This window comes from Macaca mulatta, chromosome 7 (assembly GCF_049350105.2).
Source record: "Macaca mulatta isolate MMU2019108-1 chromosome 7, T2T-MMU8v2.0, whole genome shotgun sequence".
Classification (NCBI taxonomy): Eukaryota; Metazoa; Chordata; class Mammalia; order Primates; family Cercopithecidae; genus Macaca; species Macaca mulatta.
The window spans coordinates 18603111-18620481 of NC_133412.1; the positions used below are offsets into that span (position 1 = coordinate 18603111).

A 17371-nucleotide genomic window follows, 5' to 3' on the forward strand; every position below is an offset into this window, starting at 1 on the left:
ACGTTCCACCATGCCCGGCTAATTTTTTGTTTTTTAAAATTTTTTAGAGATGTGGTCTTGCTCTGTTGCCCAGGCTGGTCTGGAACTGCTAGCCTTAAGCAGTTCTTCCGCCTTGGCCTCCAAAAGTGCTGGGATTATAGGCTGAGCTGCCATGTGCAGCCCTCTTTCTTTTTAACTTTAATACTTTTAGCAATATTCTCCTTGATCTGAGTGACTGGAACTACATTATGTATACAATCTAAATTCTAAGACTAGAGTTAGATAGTATTAAAGGACAGGTCCTTATTGACATCGGAGGGCCAAGTGTACACTTCCTTATTGAGACTGAAGTTCAGGCTAGGTTGTGCATCACCACTTGATACTAGACTTGGTTTTTAAACTGCCTCTTCCCAGCTAAAGTTTCTTAAGCTTGTTAGACATTAAACTGAGGTATGTGGCCATGCAATTCAAATCAGCCTTAGTCTTACTTTAAAAGGGAGTAGTTATTGTTTCTTGACCTCTGTCAGACAAGAGGAGCTACATTTTGATGATAGTGTAGACTTTGTATTACAGAACAAATTATGTAATAAAAGCTTTGTACATGTTTGTTGAATTAAATAATCAGGACCTCGGTAATTTTCTCTTTCATCATCGTAAGCAATCCAGTTATCTTATGAACAACTTCTTCTGGTTTATTCATTGATATAAAATTATTACCCTAAATGGTCAAGAAAAGACTAGAATCCAGGATGATTGTTCCAGAGCTTTGTGTTCAGTCCACCAGGTCAGTTTCTACCTGTGTCACCAAATGTGGTGGAGATGAGCTTGCTGAATTAATTAAGCACCATGTAAACGTTAAACCACAAGAAGAAAAGAGTGTGAAGTCTCCTGGGTACAGCAGGAGTATTTTATTATCTTCCGTCTTTGCTAGCTTATCTTACAAAGAGGGTGGAGATATACATTTTATCTCTCTGCAAGTAAACTTCTTGAAGGCAGGAGTAAAATCTATTCAAGTTTATAATCTTTTTTTTTTAACTTTTTATCTGGAAATAATTTTAAACTTGAAGAAAAGTTACAAGAACAATACAAGATAACTTTTACTCTGATACCCAGATTCACCAATTGTCACATACTTCACTGTTTATTTCCTATAAAAAGGACATTCTCAGATCGAACTCAAGAAAGTTACGTTTTGAAACAGTACCGTTATGTAATATTCCATATTTTATATAGTCCATGCTTCATTTTCACGTATTACCTGGTAATGTCCTTTATAGCAGGTGTTTTCCTAGTCCAGGATCATGTGTTGGGTTTTGTTGTATGTCTCTTTAGCCCCCCTTGATCTGGAACAATCCTCTGCTTTTCTTTGTCCTCTATGACATTGATATTTTTGAAGACTACAGCACAGGTAAGTTGTAGACAGCTTTGTATTCTTGGCCCAGGAAACAACCAAATAAAGTTTTTAAAAAGTACTTATTGAAAAACTTGGAGGCTGGGCACGGTGGTTCACACCTATAATCCCAGGACTTTGGGAGGCTGAGGCGGGTGGATCACCTGAGGTCAGGAGTTCAAGACCAGCCTGGCCAAGATGGTGAAACTCCACCTCTACTAAAAATACAAAAATTACCCAGGTGTGGTGGCGCCCACCCGTAATGCCAGCTACTTGGGAGACTGAAGCAGTAGAATCGCTTGAACCCAGGAGGCGGAGGTTGCAGTGAGTGGAGAGATTGCGCCACTGCACTCCAGCCTGGGCAACAAGAGCGAAACTCCGTCTCAAAAAAAAAAAAAGAAAGAAAAATCTTGGGGAGAGTAACTTTCATTGAAAAGGTTCAGTATTAGGGCTGGGCACTGTGGCTCAGGCCTGTAATCCCACCCAGCACTTTGGGAGGCTGAGGCCGGCAGATCACCTGAGGTCAGGAGTTCAAGACCAGCCTGGCCAACATAGTGAAACTGCGTCTCTACTAAATGTACAAAAAACTAGCCAGGTGTGATCGCAGGTGCCTGTAATCCCAGCTACTTGGGAGACTGAGGCAGGAAAATTGCTTGAACCTGGGAAGTGGAGGTGGCAGCCAGCCAAGACCGTGCCATTGCATTCCAGCTTGGGCGACTGAGCAAGACTCTGTCTCAAAAAAAAGTTCAATATAGGAAAGAAATGTGGTTTTTAGAAAAATAACACATACTTTGACTCAGACTTAGATTTAAATCACAGTTCTGCTACTTAGGAGTAGTGTGGCTTTGGGTAAGTTACTTTATCTTCCTGACTCTCAATTTCCTCAGCTCTAAAAGGGTATACATAAAACATGGGCATGAAGAAATGAGATGGCCGGGCGCGGTGGCTCACGCCTGTAATCCCAGCACTTTGGGAGGCCGAGACGGGCGGATCACGAGGTCAGGAGATCGAGACCATCCTGGCTAACACGGTGAAACCCCGTCTCTACTAAAAAATACAAAAAACTAGCCGGGCGAGGTGGCGGGCGCCTATAGTCCCAGCTACTCGGGAGGCTGAGGCAGGAGAATGGCGTGAACCCGGGAGGCGGGGCTTGCAGGGAGCTGAGATCCGGCCACTGCACTCCAGCCTGGGCGACAGAGCGAGACTCCGTCTCAAAAAAAAAAAAAAAAAAAAAGAAATGAGATAATGTATGTAAACAGAGCAGCACATGATGTGTATGCAATGAATGGTAGCTGACAATATTTGCTTTGGTGTAACCTCACCTGAGTCATGTAAGGATGACTGCTCATGTCATGTTTGAGGGTTAAATACTTCTGTAGTCCTAGTCCACAGAAAATGGAAATGGAGAAAAAGCTAGAGTCAGAATAAGGAATCAATTGGTTGTCACATTCTTTCCTTGCATGTAAATAGCACCTAAGAATTCCTTGCATTTTGTAAGTGCCTAAAAATCTTAACAAGGATATGGAAATCCCTCTAAGTGTTTGTCCCCATATTCAAGTTCTGCAGTATTTGATACTTTCCATTTGCTGTTCACTTTCCAAACTTAATAACTAGGTACGAAATGCTAATGTTCAAGGAATCATTTACTAAGGGACAGATTAGTATTTGTCCATCAGTTGGCTTATTGACGTAACCTGTGTGCTGAATTCACTGGAATGTGGCATAGTCAAATCTGGCTCCTTCCACTACTGAGTTGTTGCAAGAAACACTTGGCAGCTATTAAAGTGCTATTCTTTGCAGTTATTTGGTATAATTTGCCACAGAAGTAAATTCCAGGAGGTAATATTCTTGCTAGGTTACACTCCTGACTTAGGGAGTTCATGCTAAGGGCAATGATCTCTATCTAACTCAAGGTGATTCTCTTGGCAGCCGGGAAGATTTCCAGAGGATTCCAGAACTTGCCATCAACCCACTGGGGGACCGGATCATCAATGCCTTCTTTCCAGAGGGGTGAGTCAGTACAGTTGTTGGACTTCCTTCCTGAGGCTATCACAACCTAAATTATTTGCTAATCTGGAATAGTGATATTGATTGTGCCATCTCAGACTGTGATACCCCCGATTATATTGGGCATTTCTAATTTTGTCATTTCTAGAATATCTCTTCTATTCTACCCTCCTGTGTGTTTTAAACTTCAAATTGATATATGAGCCTGTCTTCAAAATTCTGTCTTTATGCTTATCATTGATGTAAAACTAGACTTTTAAAAAATGTTTATTTGGAAGTAATTTCAAATTTACAAGAAAGTTGCAAAAGTTAAAAGTAATTCAAAGAATACTTGTATATCTATTGCCCTGATGCATCTATTGTTATATTGTTAACATTTTGCCTCATTTGTGTGCTCTCTCTCTTAGTAGCAACCCATTAAAATATAATGCAAGCCACACATGTAATTTTACATTTTTTAGTAACCACATTTAAAAAGTAAAAATAGGCCGGGCGCGGTGGCTCAAGCCTGTAATCCCAGCACTTTGGGAGGCTGAGACGGGCGGATCACGAGGTCAGGAGATCGAGACCATCCCATCCTAGCTAACACGGTGAAACCCTGTCTCTACTAAAAAAATACAAAAAACTAGCCGGGCGAGGTGGCAGGCGCCTGTAGTCCCAGCTACTCGGGAGGCTGAGGCAGGAGAATGGCGTAAACCCGGGAGGCGGAGCTTGCAGTGAGCTGAGATCCGGCCACTGCACCCCAGCCTGGGCGACAGAGTGAGACTCTGTCTCAAAAAAAAAAAAAAAAAAAAAAAAGTAAAAATAAGTTGGCCGGGCGTGGTGGCTCACGCCTGTAATCCCAGCACTTTGGGAGGCCAAGGCGGGCGGATCACAAGGTCAGGAGATCGAGACCATCCTGGCTAACATGGTGAAACCCTGTCTCTACTAAAAATACAAAAAATTAGCCAGGTGTAGTGGTGGGCGCCTGTAGTCCCAGCTACTCAGGAGGCTGAGGCAGGAGAATAGCGTGAACCTGGGAGGCGGAGCTTGCAGTGAGCTGAGATAGTGCCACTGCCCTCTAGCCTGGGTGATGGAGCAAGACTACGTCTCAAAAAAAAAAAAAAAAGTAAAAATAAGTTAACTTTGGTAATATATATTTTATTTAATATATTAAAAATATTATTTCAGGCCAGGTATGGTAGCTCACGCCTGTAATGCCAGCACTTTGGGAGGCCGAGGCAGGCAGATCACGAGGTCAGGAGATCGAGATCATCCTGGCTAACATGGTGAAACCCCGTCTCTACTAAAAATACAAAAAATTAGCCGGGCATGGTGGCGGGCAACTTGTAGTCCCAACTACTCAGGAGGCTGAGGCAGGAGAATGGCGTGAACCTGGGAGGCAGAGCTTGCAGTAAGCCGAGATCGCGCCGCTGCACTCCAGCCTGGGCGACAGAGTGAGACTGTCTCAAAAAAATATATATATGTATATATACACATACAGTTTCAATATATAATCAATATTAAAAATAACTGAGATACTTTACTTTTTTTGTTTTGTTTTGTTTTTGTTTTGAGACAGAGTCTTGCTCGGTGCCCACGTTGGAGTGCAGTGGTGCCATCTCGGCTCACTGCAACCTCCGCCTCCCAGGTTCAAGCGATTCTCCAGCCTCAGCCTCCATGGTAGCTGAGATTACAGCCACATGCCACCATACCCGGCTAATTTTTGTATTTTTAGTAGAGACAGGGTTTCACCATGTTGGCCAGGCTGGTCTTGAGCTCCTGACCTCAGGTGATCAGCCTGCCTCAGCCTCCCAAAGTGCTGGGATTACTGGCGTGAGCCACCACGCCCAGCCTACATTTTTTCATAGTAAATTTTTGAAATCCAGTGTGTAATTTACACTTACACATATCAGGTCAGACTGACCATGTTTCCAGTGCGCATAACCAGATGTGACAAGTGACTGCAATATTGAACAGCGCAGCTCATGTACCCGTGCTTGCTCTACAGACCCTCTCTTGCAGACACTTTTTCCCTCTCTCTTTCCCCCTCTTTCTATCTACACATACTGTATGTGTGCGTGTATATATATACATACATGCATGTACGTACATACATACACATATATACATGTAGGTATATACACATATATATACTTATGTAATTTTTTTGTGTATGCGTGTTCACATAATTGTATTTCTGAACTATTTCAGGGTAAGTTGCATAGTTATGAGGCTTTACCTCTGAATGCACCAGTGTGTGTTTGCTAAGAATAGGGACATTCTTTTACATATCCATAGTATAGTTTCTACTTCAGTAAACTTACATTGATACAAACCTCTTATCTAATCTATTACTCTGTTGTATTAACATATTATCTAGTTTATTCTAATTTATATTCATATTCCAATTTTGTCATCTAATAATCTGTTTTCTAGCACTTCCCCACCTCCGGTACAGGATCTAGTCTGGGTCAGTTGTCATGTCTCTTTAGCCTCCTTTAATCTGGAACATTTCCCCAGCCTTTATTTTACTTTTGTGATACTGAATAAACATATAGTTCTCATAACACACACACTTTGTAAAGTAGATTGTTCTTAATGTGGGGTTTTCTAGTGTGAAACTAGTCTTTTGATATGCTTCACTACCTAATACGCTTCTTTCAGAGTAGTGAGTAAATATTTACTGATTCGATTAGGTACCTTTTCATCAATAAAGCTTACATATAAGCTTGTTTTAAGTAATTTCCTAAACAATCTATTCCTAGTTCATATGGATAGTCTATGACCCACAGGACTTCAAAATATTATATGGGTGCCAGTTTTTAATGAGACTGTCAATGAGGATACTGTCAGATAAAATGCCTGGAGGAAATTTTAGAACTCTAAATTGAGAGCAAAGGAATTTGCTAGTTGAGAGGGTTGGGCATTCAGTAAATGTGAGTGAAAGTCAGAAGGCGAATGAGGTCGGGCAGTTAGTTCATGTAAAGACGGGAATCAAATCATGTTGACTACAAGGAATCTTATGCCCTCCTTCATTTTTTCGCTTTCTCTCTCCTTGAACTGCCCTGTTTGTTTCAGGTGTGGTTTGTATGCTGAATTCTTCCTTTTTTCTGCTTCCTCTTTTACCCCTGCAAAGCATTGAACCCTATCCAGAGATAACTTTCACAGCTATGCTTTGTATCCAAACCTTTTGCAATGAAAAGTAAACCCAGGAGAGTCACTTTGCCAACTTTTTTTCAGAATTCTTTAGTCACCATTGATTACTTGAAGCAGCAGCTTGTGGGAAGCTGTTTTGTAAAGCTAAACTACATTTGCTGTGACTACAGTATCACCTGTCATTCTGTCCACAAATCTACTGCTAAGGAAATGGGACAGAGTGCATATGAGGAAGTGGAGGGCTGTACTGGGCTGCACTGCTTGGCTCTTAGCAAGCTGTGACTGCTTCTTGCGCTAATCATATAGATGTATTTGGCTTCTGGGTTTTTCTTTCTTCCCTAGGCATATGCACATGGGGGCTTTTTTTTTTTTTGAGACAGAGTCTCGCTCTGTCGCCCAGGCTGGAGTGCAGTGGCCGGATCTCAGCTCACTGCAAGCTCCGCCTCCCGGGTTCCCGCCATTCTCCTGCCTCAGCCTCCCAAGTAGCTGGGACTACAGGCGCCCACCACCTCGCCCGGCTAGTTTTTTTTTGTAGTTTTAGTAGAGACGGGGTTTCACTGTGTTCGCCAGGATGGTCTCGATCTCCTGACCTCGTGATCCACCCGTCTCGGCCTCCCAAAGTGCTGGGATTACAGGCTTGAGCCACCGCGCCCGGCCGGCTTTTTTTTTTTTTTTAAAGAGTGAGATTTGAAAGTGGACTATGTTTATTTAATTCCCTTTTACCCAGAAACTTTATGCTAGCAATACTCATTAATGTGTTTTTTCTAGCATATGATTTAAATTTTACTCCACGTTACTTGATTCCTCAGATCTGACATTTTTTACCAGATCCTGGTCCATCAGCAGTATAGATACATTGAAGAACCAAAAGATCATTCTTTTTTTTGCTTTGTTTTGTTTTGTTTGTTTTTTTGAGACGGAGTCTCCCTCTATTGCCCAGGCTGGCGTGCAGTGGCGTGATCTTGGCTCACTGCAACCTCTGCCTCCTGGGTTCAAGCGATTCTTCTGCCTCAGCCTCGCCAAGTAGCTGGGACTACAGGCGCACGCCACCACGCCCGGCTAAGTAGAGACGAGGTTTCACCATGTTGACCAGGCTGGTCTCAAACTCTTGACCTCAGGTGATCCGCCTGCCTCGGCCTCCCAAAGTGCTGGGATTACAGGCATGAGCCACCGCGCCCAGCCAAGGTCATTCTTTTGAGTGCAGATGGCTCACAGGCTAGCCTTTGAACTCTGCCTTTAGAAGGCCTTATAAACTGAGTGTCTATAGAGCACAGAAGAGACGCTACATACCTCAGCTGTTTGGTGGGTTACAGAGTGGGGTTTTTTTTAGGTAACCACAGGAACCAGGCCATCTGCCTTAGATAAATAAATGATATTATGTCACATGGGGCATTCTTTTTTAATATTAAAGAATATTCTTCATTCAAATTTTGAGAATTATTTCTTACAGGGTAGTTGATTAGCCTGTGGCACAATAAAAAGATTTTCTCTAAGCTTAAGTACCAAGAAGGCTTTATACACAAGAAGTCTAGGTCTTTCAAATCTTTTTTTTTTTTTTTTTTTTGAGACGAAGTCTCACCCTGTCGCCCAGGCTGGAGTGCAGTGGTGTGATCTGGGCTCACTGCAAGCTCTGCCTCCTGGGTTCACGCCATTCTTCTGCCTCAGCCTCCCGAGTAGCTGGGACTACAGGCGCCCGCCACCATGCCCAGTTAATTTTTTGTATTTTTAGTAGAGGCAGGGTTTCACTGTGTTAGTCAGGATGGTCTCCTGACCTTGTGATCCACCCGCCTCAGCCTCCCAAAGTGCTGGAATTACAGGCGTGAGCCACCACACCCGGCAAAATCATTCTTTTTTGAGACAGAATCTCCCTCTGTCACCCAGGCTGGAGTGTAGTGGTGCGATCTTGGCTCATTGCAACCTCCATCTCTGGTTCAAGCGATTCTTGTGCCTCAGGCTCTTGAGTAGTTGGGATTATAGGCCCCGGCTAATTTTTGTATTTTTAGTAGAGACGGGGTTTCACCATGTTGGCCAGGCTGGTCTTGAACTCCTGACCTGAGGTGATCCACCCTCCGTGACTCTCAGAGTGCTGGGATTATAGACGTGAGCCACTGTGCCCTGCCTAAAAGATTATTTAGAGAAAAAATATCCAATTATGAGGGAAAAATAAAATCATAATGTGTCCACAGAATTATGCATATGTTTTAAATGTTTCAAAGTATTTATATTGATTGGAGAAATGCTTAAAAGTTAAAAGAAGGCAGGATACTAAATTACATAATACAGTTATCTAAAAAGCATAGAAAAGTTACTAGAAGAAAATGCATTCATATATATATGGGGGAGTCTTGCACCGTCACCCAGGCTGGAGTACAGTGGCACAGTCTCGGCTCATGCAACCTCTGCCTCCTGTGTTCAAGTGATTCTCCCACCTCAGCCTCCCAAATAACTGGGAGTATAAGCGTGAGCCACGGCGCCTGGCTGACTGATTGATTGGTTGATTGATTCCCTCTTTCCTTCCTTCCTTCCTTCCTTCCTTCCTTCCTTCCTTCCTTCCTTCCTTCCTTCCTTCCTTCCCTCCTTCCCTCCCTCCCTCCCTCCCTCCCTCTCTCCTTCCCTCCCTTCCTTTTCTTTTCCTTTTCCTTTCCCTTTCCTTTCCTTTTCTTTCTTTCTTTTTTTTTTTTGACATAGTCTTGCTCTGTCACCCAGGCTGGAGTGCAGTGGTGCAGTCTTGGCTCTCCGCTTCCCAGTTTCAAGTGATTCTCCTGCTTCACCCTCCCGAGTAGCTGGGATTACAGGCACCCACTACCACGCCCAGCTAATTTTTTTGTATTTTTAGTAGAGACAGGGTTTTACCATGTTGGCCAGGCTGGTCTCAACTTCTGGCCTTAAGTGATCTGCCTGCCTCAGCCTCCCAAAGTGTTAGGATTACAGGCGTGAGCCACTGTGCCCAGCCAGAAAATATATTTATATTAACTATGGTTGTAATTGGTAGAACTTGGATCAGTGTTTTTCTATCTACTTCTCTTTTTTCCACATTTTCAAAGATATTTTTGCTTTTATAATCAATTAAACTTGGCCAGGCATGGTGGCTCACGCCTGTAATCCTAGTACTTTGGGAGGCCGAGATCACGAGGCAGATCACGAGATCAGGAGATCGAGACTATCCTGGCTAACATGGTAAAACCCCATCTCAACTAAAAATACAAAAAATTAGGTCGGGCGCACACCTGTAATCCCAGCACTTTGAGAGGCCGAGGTGGGCGGATCACCTGAGGTCGGGAGTTTGAGACTAGCCTGACCAACATGGAGAAACCATGTCTCTACTAAAAATACAAAATTAGCCAAACGTGGTGACGCATGCCTGTAATCCCAGCTACTCGCAAGGCTGAGGTAGGAGAATTGCTTGAACCAGGGAGGCGGAGGTTGCAGTGAGCTGAGATTGTGCCATTGCATTCCAACCTGGGCAACAAGAGCGAAACTCCTTCTCAAAAAAGAAAGAAAAAGAAAAAAAAAATTGGCCAGGCATGTTGGCATGCACCTGTAGTCCCAGCTAACTCGGGAGGCTAAGGCAGGAGAATTGCTTGAATCCGGGAGGCAGAGGTGAGCTGAGATAGTGCCACTGCAGTCCAGCCTGGGCGACAGAGCGAGACTCTGTCTCAAAATAAATAAATAAATATATAAATAAATAAAATTAAAAATTAAATAAACTTTATTTTAAAAGCAGCCTTTCCATAATGTGCCTTAATTTTAAAATATCCCTTGGTATACATTACTGCAGGGGAGATGTGGGAGGTGGCTGAGGAGTCACTGGGTTGAAATGACTTAACAAAGTTCAAAGCAAAGAGTTCAAGTTTTGGCTCTCTTTTATGGTGCTGGCACTACTCTACATTCGTTTTTTGGAAAAGAGATGCAAGTAAATTCAATAGATAACTGTAACCCTGATAAGTCCTGTTACCTAAGTCTGGTTAAATCATTTATCAAGTGGGAGTAGTAGTGGGAGTAATAGCACCTGCCTTACAAGGTTGGGGTGAGGCTTAAATGATATGGTACTGTGAGCCCCGAAGTACCGTGCACATGGAAAGAAACCTCATTAAATGAACTTTCAGGCTACCGTAGCTAAAGCTTTTGCCAGTATATTTAATTTGTAAGAAATAATCACCGTGATTGACATGGTGTTCTGTTTGGTATATTTCACAATCAGAGAGGACCAGGTAAACTTCCGTGGATTCATGCGAACTTTGGCTCATTTCCGCCCCATTGAGGATAATGAAAAGAGCAAAGATGTGAATGGACCCGAACCACTCAACAGCCGAAGCAACAAACTGCACTGTAAGGAGCTAAAGTCTTCTGGCTTAAAATACTTGCTTTTCATTTCTTAAAAGTCATGTATGTACTCACTCGTTATTTGAACAAGCATTTACAAGAGCATACTGGTTAAGACCTCAGACTCTGGAGCTAAACTGGCCAAGATTAAATACTAGTCTACTCTTTTTTGGCCATGTGACTTTGGGCAAGGTACTTAACCTCTTTGGGCTTCACTTTTCTCTTCTGTCAAATAGGATTCTAAGGGGTTCCGCATTAGATTGTTGTGAGGATTAAATGAGTTAATAAATGTCAAGTGCTTCAGATAGTGCCTGACATATACTAGGTACTTAATAAGTGTTACCTGGTATCATTGTAATTCATTGAGCACCTACTCAATGAGTAGGTGTGGAGGTGTGCCAGGCACTGTGTTAAGTGCTAGCGTGTCAATAGTGAACAAGATCCAGGCCCCACCTTTAAGGAATAATGACAATCCTCAACTCATCTTAGAATTTGATAGACACTGGATATGACTTAAGTAGTGGGGGACAGCTGGATATAGTGCAAGATTTAATTTTTATACCCATGTCTCATGCCCCTTTTCCTTTAATACTTGTTTGCTTTCCCTTCTGCCCTTACTGGTTCGTGTATAATATTGCCCAATTCCTTACAACACTTCTCCAGGAAATTGAAATTAAAGTTCTCTTTTTATTCAGTACAAGTTGAAATTGCAGTTGTATTAAAACTGACTGAAAGCTGAGCGCAGTGACTCATGCCTGTAATCCCAGCACTTTGGGAGGCCAAGGTAGGTGGATCACTTGAGCCCAGGAGTTTGAGACCAGCCTGGGCAACATGGTAAAACACTGTCTCTAATAAAAATACAAAAATTAGCCAGGTGTGGTGGCATGCACCTGTGGTCCCAGGTACTTGGGAGGCTGAGGTGGGAGAATTGCTTGAGCCTGAGAGGTCGAGACTGCAGTGAATCATGATGGCACCACTGCACTTCAAGCTAGGTGACAGAAACTCTGTCTCAACAAAGAAAAGAAAACAAAACAAAATCTTTCAAATAGCAGTAGTGGATTTGGGCATTACTTGGTGTCTTAGGATGCCTTTAGCTGACTCAGCTGGCTTAAACAATAAGGAAATATATTAGCTCACTTTACAAGTCAGGTTAGGCCAGCAGGAGGGTTGATTCTGTTTCAAGCACTAGGGATTTTTCTCTTTACTCTGCCATCCTCATAGTCTGTTTTATCCTAAGGTATTTTGGTCACATGACAGCTCTCAGTTGTTAACAGGGCTTTTTTTTTTTTCTTGTTCACATCTGGCAGTAGAGGAAGAGAGATATATATAGAGAGAGATCGAGACTGAAATTGAGCAACACTCCTCCCAAGCATGGAATGTAAGTCCTTCCCCTCACTTTGATAAGTCAGTTTAGATCAGGAGAGTGCCGAGTGCCGAGGAGATTAGGCTAATGAGATTCCCCTCCTGATGCTGTGGTTGGGGTTCTGCTAGGGAAGAAGGTTGGAATGCCACAGAAATGGCAAACTTCAGGATGAGATAGAATAATAACAAAGTGCTATGCAGGTTATGCTTGGTTTTATTTTGTTTTTGCTTAATTTTTTGAGATAGGGTCTCACTCTGTCACCCAGGCTGAGTGCAGTGGTGTGATCACGGTTCACTATGGCCTTGACTTTCCTGGCTCAAGTGATCCTTTTGCCTCAGCCTCTCAAGTTGCTGGCACCACAGGCGTGTGCCCTACACCCAGCTAATTTTTTATTTTCTAATTTTTTCTAGGGATAGGGTCTCACTATGTTGTCCAGACTGGTCTCGAAATCTTGGACACGAGCAATCATCCCACCTTGGCCTCCTGAAGTGCTAGGATTACAGGCATGAGCCTCCATACCCAGCCTGTTTTTTTCATTACATACTTTAGTCTTGGCTGTAGGATTAACTTTTATAGGAAACTAAAAATTAATTAGAATTCTGTTGCAGTCTAGGTGTAGGTATTACATACATGTAATTAGACCAGTAAAACCAAAGCTAATTCTAAGGCCAAAGAAAAGACTAGAAGAGTCCAAGAAGTCCTCAGTTTCTATCTAAATGTGTTGCTTCTCTTTGAAGTTCCCACAGGGCTATATAAGCTGTAGGATGGTGCCTCTTATTGTAGACTGAGAGCAATTGAATGTCATATATCTAGCAACACATTTGCCACTGAGACACATTTACCTTAGAGAAAGGGGATGTGGGCTGGGTGAGGTGGCTCACTCCTGTAATCCCAGCACTTTGGGAGGCTGAGGCAGGCGGATCACCTGAGTCAGGAGTTCGAGACAAGCCTGGCCAACATAGTGAAACCCCATTTCTACAAAAATACAAAAAAAAATTAGCCAGGCATAATGACGGGTGCCTGTAATCCCAGCTACTCAGGAGGCTGAGGCGGGAGAATTGCTTGAACACAGGAGGCGGAGGCTGCAGTAAGCCGAGATCGTGCCATTGCACTCCTGCCTGGGTGATAGAGCAAGACTCTGTCTCAAAAAAAAAAAAAAAGGGTATGTGTTACTTAGAAATGTGAGTTTACAGGCCAGGCGTGATGGCTCATGCCTGTAATCCCAGCACTTTGGGAGGCCAAGGCGGGTGGATCACTTGAGATCAGGAATTCAAGACCAGTCTGGGCAACATGGTGAAACCCTGTCTCTACTAAAAATACAAAAAATTAGCCGGGCGTGGTGGCGGGCGCCTGTAATCCCAGTTACTCGGGAGGCTGAGACAGGAGAATGGTTTGATCCTGGGGGGCGGAGGTTGCAGTGAGCCGAGATTGCACCACCGCTGTCCAGCCTGGGCAACAGAGCAAGACTCCATCTCAAAAAAAAAAAAAGAAAAAAGAAATGTGGGTTTACAGAGGAGTGGAACCAAATTTTATTATGGGTTATCCTTTGCATAGAATACTGTCTTCAGGAACTCTGAGAACACACTTTGTCCTATTTCTTTTTTATGCCACAGTGAGAGAATTTTAATCACAATCAGCAAGGCTCAACTATACCCATGTAGGCACAGGCCCACGTACATACAGTGCCACTCTGCTCTTCTGTTTGTCTCCTAGAAGTGGTACCTTACTGCTTTCCTCTTTGAACTGGTGACGTTATAATGCTTTGTGTAGGCCAGGCGCAGTGGCTTATGCCTGTAATCCCAGCACTTTGGGAGGCTGAGGCGGGTGGATCACCTGAGGTCAGGAGTTCGAGACCAGCCTGACCAACATGGTGAAACCATGTCTCTTCTAAAAATACAAAATTAGCCAGGCATGGTGGCGCATGCCTGTAATCCCAGCTACTCGGGAGGCTGAGGCAGGAGAATTGCTTGAACCTGGGAGGCAGATGTTACAGTGAGCCAAGATCACGCTATTGCACTCCAGACTGGGCAATAAGAGTGAAACTCCATCTCTAATAATAATAATAATAATAATGCTTTGTGTAAAAGATACAGCCCTATGTACAGGTGGATAGTGTTAAAAAAAAAAAAAGTGAAAAGTAAAATTCATCTTAGAATGCCCAGGGCATGGTAAGTAAGAGAGAATTCTAGAGGTCTACAGGTTTTCCTTCCCACATTCTAATTGTCTTCTTAAATGGTTTAAGTTTTTATAAAACATAATGATGTGGAAAGTAGAGTCTACATTAGAATATTTTTTTGGGTGTTGAGGAGTATAGGTGGTGTAGAGCTTGGGAGAGTAGCCAGGAAGAAATAGCAGCATTATTCATAGAATCCAAAAGGTAGAAGCAATCCTAGTATCCATCGACAGATCAATGGATAAATAAAATGTTGGGTACACATACAATGGAATATTAGTCTGTATTAAAATAGAAAATTCTGAGGCCAGGCTCGGTGGCTCACGCCTGTAATCCCAACACTTTGGGAGGCCGAGGCGGTTGGATCATGAGATCAGGAGTTCGAGACTAGCCTGGCCAATATGGTGAAATCCCATCTCTACTAAAAATACAAAAATGAGCCTGGCACGGTGGTGGATGTGTGTAATCCTAGCTACTCGGGAGACTGAGGCAGGAGAATTGCTTGAACCCGGGAGGCGGAAGTTGCAGTGAGCTGAGATCACACCACTGCACTCTAACCTGGGTGACAGAGCAAGACTCCATCTCAAAAAAAAAAAGGAAATTCTGGCACATGGTACAACATGGATGAATCTTGAAGACATTTTGCTGAGTGAAATAAAGTGGATATAAAGGACAAATATTGTATGATTCCTCTTATGTGAGGTTTCCAGAGTGGTCAAATTTGTAGAGACACAAAGTAGAACAGTGGTTGCCCAGGGCTGGGGGATGGTGGTGGTGATGGTAATGGAGTTGTTGTTAAAAGGGTACATTTTCTGCTGGTGAAGATGCAGAAGTTATGGGGAGATGGATGGTGGTGATGCTTGCACAACAGTGTGAAAGTACTTAATGCCACAGAACTGTACCTGTAGAAAAGGTTTAACTGATAAATTTTATGTATATTTTACCACAATAAAAAAAAAAAAAAGAAGCAGCCAGGCATGGTAGCTCATGCGTGTAATCCCAACACTTTGGGAGGACAAGGTGGGCGGATTGCCTGAGGTCAGGAGTTTGAGACCAGCCTGGCTAACATGGTGAAACCCTGTCTCTACTAAAAATACAAAAATTAGCTGGGCATGGTGGCACCTACCTGTAGTCCCAGCTACTCAGGAGGTTAAGACAGGGAAATCGCTTGAACCCAGAAGGCAGAGGTTTCAGTGAGCCGAGATCATGCCACTGCACTCCAGCCTGGGTGACACAGCAAGACTCCGTGTCCCAAAAAGAAAAAAAAAAAAAAGAAGCAATAGCATTGATTGAAGTAAAGGTAAAGGTTTGTAGCCCGGGCAACGGAATGAGACCCAGTATCTACCAAAAAAAAAAAAAAAAATTGAGCTGGGCATGGTGGCACACACCTGTATTCCTAGCTACTCAGTAGGCTGAGGCAGGAGGATCACTTGAGCCCAGAAGTTTGGGGCTGCAGTGAGCCATGATTGCACCACTGCACTCCAGCCTGGGCGACAGAGTTGAGACCCCATCTCTTAAATAAAATAAAATAAAGGAAGGTAAAGGTTTGACTGAGATCATTCTTTTGGTTTTTCATTAAGCAAATGTTTGAGCACCTACTACATGCCAGGTACTATTTTAGGCCCAGGATACAGTGATGAATAAATCAGGTAAGGCCCTTGTTTTCTTAGAACTTAAGATCTAATAAGAGAGACAGACTATAGAGAAGATGGGTGAATAAACAAGGTTTATTGTGGCGAGGTCTGTGAAGGAAGTGAATACATGAGATGAGAAAGGCATGGGGAGATGTCACTACTTTAGAAAGAGTGGTCGGTGAAAGGCCTCTCTGAGGAGCTGAAATTTGAGCTAAAGGTCCCGGCACAGTGGCTCACCGCTATAATCCTAGCACTGTGGGAGACTGAGGCAGGAGGATTGCTTGAGCCCAGGTGTTCAAGACCAGCTGTCCGGGCGTGGTGGCTCACGCCTGTAATCCCAGGACTTTGGGAGACTGAGGGGGGTGGATCACAAGGTCAAGAGATCGAGACGATCCTGGCCAACATGGTGAAACCCCATCTCTACTAAAAATGCAAAAATTAGCCAGGCGTGGTGGTGCGTGCCTTAATCCCAGCTCCTCAGGAGGCTGAGGCAGGAGAATTGCTTGAACCTGGGAGGCGGAGGTTGCAGTGAACCGAGATCATGCCACTGCACTCCAGACTGGGCAAAAGAGCAAGACTCCATCTCAAAAAAAAATCGATTTATCTAGACAAAGACCTTGTACCTTTCACCAGCCTGGGCAACATAGTGATACCGTAGCTCTACAAAAATTTTAAAAAATTAGCCAGGCGTGGTGTCTGTGGTTCCCACTACTCTGGAGGCTGAGGTGAGAGGATCCTTTGAGCCTGGGAGGTTCAGGCTGTAGTGAGTCATGATTGTGCTGCTGCACCCAGCCTGGGAGGCAGAGCAGGACCCTGTCTGAAAAAATAAATAAATAAAAATAAAATTAATCAACCACATTAAACAGAACAGAAAAAAATATATATCAGAAGTCTCTCCTAGCTTCTTCCTTTCTCTGGAATTCTGATACATACCTTACAAGGAGTAAATTAGATTTTAAAATTACTTTTATGTCATCTTTCAGTGGACTCACCCTTTTATTTTGGAGGGGAATGATACTTAAACCGGTAGATATTAATCCATGTTCTTATGCCTTTGTGCCTAATAATAGCTCTGCCTGGAATGGCCACGCCTTGGCACATTTCAGTTTGTCTTTCAGGGCCTTGTTCAAATGTTACCTCTCCTTGATGTTTCCCCAGCTCCACCAGAAAGCCACGTCCGCCATACACTTTGTTCCCCCAACAGTTTGGATATGTTGTAGTGCTTAGGATGTAAGTAGGATGTATTCGAGACAGTCGTGTATGTTGTTCTCCTCTACTAGATAGTGAGTGCCTAAGGACAGAGTCTAAATCCGTGGATCTTAATAGCTCTAGAGCAGTGGATTTGGGACTTTTAGGGTTTGCAG

The 17371-nt window shown here is 43.3% G+C and overlaps 1 protein-coding gene across 1 annotated transcript in view; it reads left to right on the forward strand.

Moving 5' to 3' along the window:
• Window positions 1–17371, forward strand: part of CHP1 (calcineurin like EF-hand protein 1) — a 46056-nt gene that overhangs the window by 16566 nt on the left and 12119 nt on the right. The window contains 2 exon segments of the mRNA NM_001266371.1: window positions 3299–3379; window positions 10716–10843. Of these exon segments, the coding sequence (NP_001253300.1) occupies window positions 3299–3379; window positions 10716–10843 (209 nt within the window).